This window comes from Podarcis tiliguerta (assembly GCF_965153285.1).
Source record: "Podarcis tiliguerta genome assembly, chromosome: 14".
Classification (NCBI taxonomy): domain Eukaryota; kingdom Metazoa; phylum Chordata; class Lepidosauria; order Squamata; family Lacertidae; genus Podarcis; species Podarcis tiliguerta.
In genome coordinates, this window is record NC_139547.1 from 43,571,901 (window position 1) to 43,582,260 (window position 10,360).

Consider the following 10,360-nt stretch of genomic DNA (forward strand, 5'->3'; position numbering starts at 1 on the left):
AGTACAACAAAGCAGGGGGGGGGGGGAATAAGACATTAGCCCGTAGTGTCTATTGTTCAAAACAACCATAGCAATTTAAATCAATTAAGTATCCTCATTCAGGGATAGCAAGGCCGAAACCTTCTGTTGTGCTGCAACAAGTAATTAACGTTTCACAACCACTTAACTCTGCTTGAGTGACAGCATTTTTGTATACCTGAGATTGTCACACAAGATCTGCATTGCACAGCCTTATTTCCATGGGATAAACTGAACACAAAAGCAAGCAGTGTGCATTTGGTAAAATAGTCATCTTTCTACCTATCTTTTAAAAATATGCTTTTCCAGTCACAAGCATTCTTGAGGAAAGCTTCCCTCTCGTTAAACCCTAGATATCTTATAAAATCACTCATGAATTCAATTTTCCAAATGCCCTTTGCTTCACATCAACAACCTCTGAAGGAAACTGAAAACTGCGCTAGTTGGGCATGCTGTAAAATCAGAACGGTGCATTCAACCCAAAATATGCATTTGTTCCACACTGCAAGCCTTAACCATTCCTGCTCAGATGGAAATCCAACTGAATTCAATGGCGCTTACTTCCAGATAAGAAGAATTAGGATTGAGGCTAGATTCTTGAGAGTTCGTTAGCTAAAATGTAAGCAGCTTTTGCTCTCAGGCTTGAAGTTGACGGGAAAAGTTGATCATCGGCTGTACCTTCAGCCAAGCTGTCAGTGGGGTGGCAGTGCTCACCCGACCTCCCCAATGCCCCCATTGCTGCAAGTTACTGAGGGGTAGAAGGGGAGCAGGAAGGTGGTGCTCACCCAAACTTCACCCCACCCAGGCACCCCCATTTCCCAGTAACCAGCTGCAACACAGGCAATGGATGATCAGGTGAGGGTGCCCTCACTTCACCGATTGCTGCTATGTGACTTGCCTCGGAAGACTTATGGAAATGAGCTCAGAAGTGCCTGGATATAGGTCCATCTGCATCCCACTGCTGATCTAGTAACCTGCTTTCAACTGCAAGTGACGGCTACAGGGAAATTCACTGCTTTGCTCTCAACATGGCTACAGCCCTCAAAATGCTCAGGATGCGCTAGAGCTGCCTGCCACTAAATGCAGTCGTGGTTCGACAGGGATCTGAGGAACACCACATAACTAAATTACGGAGTCCATGACCGCTAATTTATATGGCTTCAAATGGAGATTGGACCAATTCATGATGAGGGGAAACTATCAATGGATTATTCTTTCTTCCGTTTTTATCAATGGCTTTCCATTTATGAGGTGCTTGCTATAGAATACATGGAAGAAATACCGTATTTTTCACCCCATAGGACGCACCGCCCCATAGGACGCACCTAGTTTTTTGGAGGGGGGAATAAAGGGGGAAAAATTATTTTCCCCCAGGCGCAGGGCTGGCGTGGGGGAAGCCCGAGCTCCCCCCGACCCCAGCCCCCAGAACAGGCTGCTGCCTGCAAGCCTTGCGAGCCCGGTGCGCGAGGCTTGCCGACATCTGCCCAAAGCATGGGGCGGGCTCCGCAGCTCGCCCCATGCTTTGGGCTGCAGGCTGCCGCCCCAAGCCTTGTGTGCCCGGCGGGACCTCCTGCAGGGCGCGCAAAGCTTGCCGACATCTGCCCGAAGCACGGGGCGGGCTCCGCAGCTCGCCCCGTGCTTTGGGCTGCAGGCTGCCGTCCCAAGCCCTGCAAGCCTGGCGGGACTTCCCAGGCGCGCGAGGCTTGCAGATAGCTTCCTGCAGCCTGGAGAGCGAGAGGGGTCGGTGCGCACCAACGCCTCTCGCTCTCCAGGCTTCAGCGAAAGCCTGCATTCGCCCCATAGGACACACACACATTTCCCCTTCATTTTTGGAGGGGGGAAAGTGCGTCCTATAGGGCGAAAAATACAGTAATACTTTTTCTTTCGTCTCAAGAAGCCAGCAGAAAATTTCTCCTGATCTGCACTGAAGCCAGGAAAAAATCTGCAGCACTTTCAGTAATATAGAAGGAACATTCTTTAAGTAAAACAATACTCAATCTCCAGGGATCTTCCTGTAAGAGCTCTTAGTAGAGGGAGAATCAATTTCTCACTACACTCACCATATAAATCACAGTGCAGGAGAGCATGTTCAACAGATTTTGTTGCTCCAGCTCCACACAAACTCGGTCGTTCATTTCCTGGGGTTTTTGCTGAATTGTCTTTCTAACAGTGCCAAAGGCAGCAAATTACAATGAGGAAAGTTAAATGCTCTCCTATACTTTGAGACAGTTAATGCACAAAGTACAAAACTGCCATGATTCTACACAGTTTAATGAGTTATTAAGAAGTAGAGAACAATTATTTGTTAGCTGCAGTTATCAGATGCTGTTGATCTAAGTCTACTGATCTTTGAATAACAACTTTGGCCTTATTTAGCCCATAAATGCCAAAATGTCAGGAGAGAAGCCCAGCTTATAAACATTCTTCTTATTAACCTCTCTCATCCAATGATGAACAAAAGAGCCCAAGAACAAAAAGGAGAGATAGCCAGCAGGAGCTGCTGAAAAAGTGTAAATTTCAGGGCATCATGAAAATGAAAGCTAAATGAATTCAGAACAGGGTGTTGCCTCTTCAACATTTTGAAGACACACTCAGATCACAGCTATCACAGTCAGAAAGGAGAGTGTAGATGGGAAGGCATCCTTGCTTCCACTTGAGCAGATCACAGATCTTATTCACAGATTGTTATATGCTCAAACAGTCTTTCCCTGGTGAGCAACCTGGCTGCTGAATTCTACACCAGCTGAAGTTTCCGAACCATCATCAGAGGAAGCCCCATGTAAAATGCACTGCAGTAATCTAACCTAGATAAGGGATATGGGTGGTGCGGTGGTCTAAACCACTGAGCCTCTTGGGCTTGCCAATCAGAAGGTCAGCAGTTCGAATCCCTGTGACGGGGTGAGCTCCCGTTGCTCAGTCCCAGCTCCTGCCAACCTATCAGTTTGAAAGCACATCAAAGTACAAGTAGATAAATAGGTACCGCTCCGGCGGGAAAGTATATGGTGTTTCCGTGCACTGCTCACCAGAGGCAGTTTAGTCATGCTGGACACATGATCTGGAAAAAATGTCTGCAGACAAACTCTGGCTCCCTCGGCCTGTAAAGTGATATGAGAGCTGCAACCCCAGAGTTGTCTGCAACTGGACTTAACTGTCAGGGGTCCTTTACCTTTTAATCTAACCTAGAAGTTCCCAGAGCACAGATTACAGAAGGTAGCCTATCCCTCTCCAGATAGGGGCACACCTGGGCCACTAGCCAAAGCTGATGGAAGACACTCTGCACCACTGATGCCACCTGAGCCTCAAGGGACAGCAATGGATCCGAAAGAACCCCCAAGATGCGAACACACTCCTTCAGAGGAAGTGTAACCCCATCACCAGCAGGCCACCTCCCATCCATCCAGCCTAGGGAACCACCCACTAACAGTGCTTCAATCTTATTTGGATTGAATTTCAGTTTATTTATCCACTCCATTACTGAGGCGAGACATTGGTCCAGTACATCCGTTGTCACACTTGCAGAAGCAAAGGAGAAGTAGAGCTGTGTCCAAAACTCCGGATGACTCCACTCAGCAGTCTCATGTAGATGTGAAACAGCTTGAGGGGTATGCCTGAACCACAAGGAACCCTGCATTGAACGCTCCCTGGAACTGAACAGCACTCCCCAAGCATCATATCCTGGAAACAACCATCTAAGTAGGATCGGAACCACCACAAAGCAGTGCTATTCAACCCCAACTCAGATAGCCACTCCAGAAGGATTCCATGGCTGATGGTATTGAAGGTCACTGGGAGGTCAAGGAAAATTAACAGGGTCAGATTTTTCCTGTCTTTTTCCCAACTAAGGTCATCATCATACAGGGCAACTCAAGCAGTTTCTGTGCCAAAACCGGGCCTAAATCCCAGCTGAAATGCATCTAGAAAAATCAGTTTCCTCCAACAGTGCCTGGATCCGATCTGTGACAAATATATTAAGGCCTAAGAACAGACACCCCCCAACTCAGCCCTCTAGATGTTTTGGGACTACAACTCCCATCATCCCTAGCTAACAACCAGTGGTCTGGGATGATGGGAATTGTAGTCCCAAAACATCTGGAGGGCCGAGTTTGGGGATGCCTGCCTTAGAACCATTATATCCTGCTGCACTCCTTACTGCAGGAGATTTCAATGCATCAAAGGAGCAATGATTTAAGTTTATAAGTCTATTACCACCCGATATGGGAATCAGATACTTGCATTCATTGGGACGGTTTCCAAAGGTACACAATGTTAATTATGTAGGACTCTGTTTAGTTTCATTTACAAGGCAGGGGGATTTGAGAATACTAAATGATACAGCTGATAGAGATCAGCATGGGGAACATACACATTTTTCAAAATATGGTGGCAACACAATTGATTATGCAGCATTTTCACAATTAGCATATAGGTATGCTGCCCATGTTGAGGGCCACTCCAGCATTTACTGCTAACTGTGGCACTGGCATGCTTAGTTGGCAGTAACTAAGCAGGATCCTCTAATAAAAATCCTCTAATAAAGATCTAGGTGAGAACTGTAGTTTTGTGCGAATGCCAGAAAGGTGGTTGTTGTTGTTGTTGTTGTTTTCTACCCAGCCCATCTGGCTGGGTTTCCCCAGCCATTGGACGGCTTCCAACAAAAGGTTAAAAATACATTAAAATATCAGTCATTAAAACTTCCCTAAACAGGGCTGCCTTCGGATGTCTTCTAAATGTCATATAGTTGTTTATCTCTTTGACATCTGATAGGAGGGCATTCCACAGGGTGGGCGCCACTACTGAGAAGGACCTCTGCCTGGTTCCCTGTAACTTCGCTTCTCGCAGTGAGGGAACAGCCAGAAGGCCCTCGGCGCTGGACCTAAGTGTCCGGGCAGAACAATGGGGGTGGAGACGCTCCTTCAGGTATACTGGACCAAGGCCGTTTAGGTCAGCACCAACACTGTGAATTGTGCCTGGAAATGTAAAAAGGTAAAGGTAAAGGTACCCCTGCCCGTACGGGCCGGTCGTGACCGATTCTGGGGTTGCGCGCCCATCTCGCTTAAGAGGCCGGGGGCCAGCGCTGTCCGGAGACACTTCCGGGTCACGTGGCCAGCGTGACAAAGCTGCTCTGGCGAGCCTTCACCAGTGCAGCACACGGAAACGCCGTTTACCTTCCTGCTATAAAGCGGTACCTATTTATCTACTTGCACTTAGGAGTGCTTTCGAACTGCTAGGTGGGCAAGAGCTGGGACCGAACGATGGGAGCTCACCCCGCCGTGGGGATTCGAACCGCCGACCATACGATCGGCAAGTCCTAGGCGCTGAGGTTTTACCCACAGCGCCACCCGCGCTGGGAGCCAATTTAGGTCTTTCAGGACCGGTGGTATGTGGTTTCAGTGGCCGCTCCCAGTCACCAGTCTAGCTGCCGCATTCTGGATTAGTTGTAGTTTCTGGGTCACCTTCAAAGGTAGCCCCACGTAGAGCTCACTGCAGTAGTCCAAGTGGGAGATAACCAGAGCATGGACCACTCTGGCAAGACAGTCCATGGGCAGTTAGGGTCTCAGCCTGCGTACCAGTTGGAGCTGGTAGACAGCTGCCCTGGACACAGAATTGACCTGCGCCTCCATGGACAGCTGTGAGTCCAAAATGACTCCCAGGCTGCGCACCTCGTCCTTCAGAGGCACAGTTACCCCTCTCAGGACCAGGGAGTCCTCCATACCCACCCACCCCCTGTTCCCCAAAAACAGTACAGTGGTACCTTGGTTTACAACCATAATCCGTTCCGGAGGTCCGGTTGTAAACCAAAACAGGTTGTAACCCAAGGTGCACTTTCGCCAATGGGGCCTCCAAAAAAAAGGGTTGTAATCCAAAAAAAGGGAATTGCACTTCCGGGTTTGACGTGGTTGTAATCCAAAACGGTTGTAATCCAAAACGGTTGCAAACCAAGGTACCACTGTACTTCTGTCTTGTCAGGATTCAACCTCAATCTGTTAGCCACCATCCATCCTCCAACCGCCTCCTTAGAGTCCTATCTACCTTACTGAATTATAGTATTCAGCCCACTGGTTGGGAGTTAACCACAGTTAGAACAGGAGTGAAACCTCTTGACAGACACACCCTTATTTACAGTCCTTGACTCAAATGGCAGCTCATTACTGATTTGCCCCAGAACTTGCTTTAAAATCCAGACAGGTACGCACAGAAAGGTTTCCTCTTACTTTTAAACCATTACATTAGCGCAACACAAGAAAGACCAGAATTCCCAGGGGAATAAGTACAACTTCTACATGAACTCAATTGCTAAAACCCCTTTTTAAAAATTTAAGCAGTGCTTATTTTCCCCAGGTAGTGCCTAGTTCGTTACTGACAACGTTAATATGTTAAGCAGCAAATCTTACCAGATCACCCTGATGAAAAGTTCAAAGGCTCCTGGGAAGACGAAGTCGTCACTTCCAATGGCCCAGCGCCTTCCAAACATCACCATCCCAGGCATTGTGGATGCACTGGTGTGGATCCTCAGCTTCTGAAGGAGAGCATACAAACACTATAGAATCTTGCGAGTATACCTTTCCTGCCCAAATATAAACATCTGTTTTTGTTCCAGATACATTGAAACCAATTAGAGTCCACTTTATCAGGTTTTAAAAGGGACGCGGGTGGCACTGTGGGTTAAAGCCTCAGTGCCTAGGGCTTGCCGATCGCAAGGTCGGCGGTTCGAATCCCCGTGGCGGGGTGCGCTCCCGCTGTTCGGTCCCAGCGCCTGCCAACCTAGCAGTTCGAAAGCACTCTCGGGTGCAAGTAGATAAATAGGGACCGCTTACTAGCGGGAAGGTAAACAGCGTTTCCATGTGCGGCTCTGGCTCGCCAGAGCAGCGATGTCACGCTGGCCACGTGACCTGGAAGTGTCTTCGGACAGCGCTGGCCCCCGGCCTCTTGAGTGAGATGGGCGCACAACCCTAGAGTCTGTCAAGACTGGCCCGTATGGGCGGGGGTACCTTTACCTTTTTATCAGGTTTTGAACCAACTCTCCTCCTTTCCCCCAATCAATGGTTCTGGTCAATTTTTAGATCTAATGGCATAGGGCGGTGGTTTTCAACCAGTGTGTTGTGGCACCCTGGGGTGCCTTGAATGATAGTCAGGGGTGCTGCAGGCAACACTGGCCTCTGTCCTTCTTTCCTTCCCTCCCTCCTCTGATGCCCTATTGCGTCTCTGCCTCCCAAAGGCTTGCACAGCTGATCCTTGTAGCAGCCCTGGCTACAAGCTCCCCAGGCGAATGGTGCCCCTGGGGCTGGTCAGGGGTGCTTCCCAGGCCCCTGTGGGGCAGTGAGGCACCTCTCTTTTGGGGAGCAGCTCAGAGACAGGGGCAGCAGCTGCAGCTGCCCAGAGAACTCCCAAGTAGAGGAGACAGGAGAGGAGGCTGAGGGAACACTCCACAAGGGAGGGTGTTTGAAAAAGGGTGAGAGGCTGCCAGCTCTGCAGGTGAGGGGTGACATAACTGGGCTCCTGAGCCCCACAGGGGTGCCACAGAAGGGTCAAGGAAACCATGGACTCAAAAAGGTTGAAAACCTCTGGTATATGGCAAACTGTCCCTGTTCTTTTTTTCTATCCAATCTGCCCCTGTAAAATCACCCAGGCTACTTTCACAGTCTAAAAGCCTTCCTTCCCTTTCATACATTTTGCACTGTCAGGATCACCTTCTCAGGATCACAACATATTGAATTACCTCTCGCTTGCTCTCCTCATCACCATCAACCAAAATCTCCATCCAGTCTACTGCCTTAACATTACCACACATTTGATTGAAAAAGCACCAAAGAAGCCCTGCGGCTTAATAATAATAATAATAATAATAATAATAATAATAAAATTTATTATTTATACCCCGCCCATCTGGCTGGGTTTCCCCAGCCACTCTGGGCGGCTTCCAACAAAATATTAAAATACAATAGTTCATCAAACATTAAAAGTTCCCCTAAAGGGGAGACTTTCTCCAAAACATGAATACATCCCATTTAAGAGGTGACACCTTAAACACCAAGGCCTTATATTGTGGCATATGCTTTTCTGGACCAAAGCAGCCTTTAGTCTATGAAAGGTTATAGCAACTCTGTTAGCCTTTAAGGCGCCACAAGACTCTTAGTCTGTTACAGCAAACTCGTCAAAGAGCCACATAGCATAAGCTTTCAGGGACCAGAGTCCACGTTAAGCCTGTTAATCTTTCAAGTCCCACAAGCCTCTTTGTTGCATTTACTGCAACCGACTTACAGCTGCGATCTTGTATACACTTGCCTGGCAGCAAGCCCCAGGAAGTGCAATGGGGCGTCCTTTCCTTTCGCAGACTCAGGCTCGTAGCACAAACTTTCACCGGCAAGAGCAACCTTTCATAAGCCCACAAGTGCTTCTTCTACCACAATTGCACCACTCATTCTCATGCTGCCACAACACACACTTTTTTTTAACGTGCAGGTGTGTGTTTCAAATGTTATTATACGTTAAGTGTTGTGGTACTGCTTATAGATGCCTTCTCCCTTTCTCCAACCCGTCCGCCACACAAACACCCCTCTGGGGAAACTAAGAAACCACATTTTCACCATGCAAACAAGGGCCCCTGCTTAATAATAATAATAATAATGATTTATTATTTATACCCCACCCATCTGGCTGGGTTTCCCCAGCCACTCTGAGCAGCTTCCAACAGATTAAAATACAATAGTCTATTAAACATGGAAAGCTTCCCTAAACAGGGCTTTACTCATGTGATGTGCAGAGATGCCCCTAATCTATTCCCACCTAGAGAGCCCCCTAACCTATTCCAGCCTAAAGATTGCCCAAACCCACTCCCACCTAGAAATCCCTCTGACCTATTCCCACCTAGAGAGCCTGTTAACCCATTCCTGCCTTAAAAGCCCCCTAACCTATTCCTGCCTGGAAAGCTCCCTAACCTATTTTCGCCTAGAGAGCCCCTTAACCCATTCCCACCTAAACAGCCCCCTACCCTATTCCCGCCTAAAGAGCCCCCTAACCTATTTCTGCCTAGAAAGCCCCCATACCTATTCCAGTTACATCCGGGGACTGCACCCCCCTCCCGCCAAAAAGCCCCCTTTCAAGTCTCCCTCACCCAAGAAGCTGCCCTCGCCACAGCGCCCCCTACCGCGGCTCCAGAACTGCCCGCCTCTTACCTGCTCCCCACCGGCTCTCTCTACGCCTCTCGCTCAAAAGCAGGTCACTCACTGACAACACGGCGTCATGACGCACTGACGTCCGCGCCGCGATTCCGGCTCCTACCTCTCACCACCACTGGCCACTTTCATCTACGCACGCGCCCTCCTCGGGCACGTGGGGGTGTGTATTTGCTGCCGCTCTTGTCGCGGGCGTCGGAAGCGAGCGTGCGCAGAGAAGAGGAGGCGGAGCGGCCGGGGCTTCATGCCAAAGAGGTACGCATTAAGCGGAGAGGGTTCCACGCGAGCACACCGGTTCTGATTAGACGCCTCCACGCGCCGGATAAATATTTGCACAGGAATTTATGCCACAGCTTTCTCCAACCTGATGTTTTGGACAACTCTTGAGCGGATGCCCCCCCCCCAAACTTCTGGAGGGCGCAAGGTTGGAAAAGGCCGGTTAAAAAGAGGCAGGTTAGAGAAAAATGTTAAATTGTTTTCGTATGCCACAACTGCAGCAAGAATTTTGTTAGCGAAGAATCGGAAAACACAAGAAGTACCAACAGTGAAGGATTGGCAGATGAAGATGATGGATTTTTCGGAGCTAGCAGACCTGACTGGAAGAGTCCCCAACCAGAAGGAGGAGGAGTACCAGGAAGAATGGATGAAATTTAAAGACTACTTAGCTAAATATGTTAAGATAACTTAATTGGAAAAGCATGCAAATACCAGATAAGCTTAGGATTTCAATACATAAGGATAGGATTTAAGATGTTTAAAGCTAAATTAGAAAGAATGAAAGATGTTAAGTGATTAAGTTAATTTTTTTTGAAAAAATTGATTTTGGAAAACTGTTAAAATGATATACAATGAAATTCAACCAGGGGGATTTGAGGAAGTCGCTTAACAATGTTATTAAGATTGGTTTAATTACAATTACGATGTATGTTTGTTTGTCTTAATTTTTTTTGGAAAATTAATTTTAAAAATTGAAAAAAAGAGGCAGGTTGGGGTTAGACTGAGCCCCCCTTAGGATGCGTTGCTTCGCAAAAAAATGCAATCGCACTCCACTCCAAAAATGTAGCAAAAAAGTTTGATAAAAGATGGCTTTTCTCTGGGACATCTCGATTTCCCCCTCCCCGACCCCTCTCATACTGCAGTCCTAGTCACGCTTTCCTGTGAGTAAGTCT

At 48.1% G+C, this 10,360-nt stretch overlaps 1 protein-coding gene and 1 long non-coding RNA gene across 5 annotated transcripts in view; one reads left to right on the forward strand and one right to left on the reverse strand.

The window, feature by feature from the left end:
• DAGLB (diacylglycerol lipase beta) overlaps positions 1-9,601 on the reverse strand; it is a 30,875-nt gene extending 21,274 nt beyond the window's left edge. The window contains exons 1-2 of one of the 4 annotated variants that reach the window (XM_083413526.1): positions 9,244-9,601; positions 6,411-6,535 (exon numbers count right to left, since the gene is read on the reverse strand). In XM_083413526.1, the coding sequence (XP_083269652.1) occupies positions 6,411-6,505 (95 nt within the window). In that variant the 5' untranslated portion in view covers positions 6,506-6,535; positions 9,244-9,601. Of the gene's footprint in view, positions 1-6,410; positions 6,536-8,301; positions 8,559-9,191 lie in introns of those variants that run through there. The other 3 variants (XM_083413525.1, XM_083413528.1, XM_083413527.1) reach the window with 3 other exon arrangements.
• LOC310664579 overlaps positions 4,778-10,360 on the forward strand; it is a 182,905-nt gene continuing 177,322 nt past the window's right edge. Inside the window, exon 1 of the long non-coding RNA XR_014504969.1 lies at positions 4,778-4,935. This is a non-coding gene — a long non-coding RNA (uncharacterized lncRNA). The remainder of the gene's footprint in view (positions 4,936-10,360) is intronic.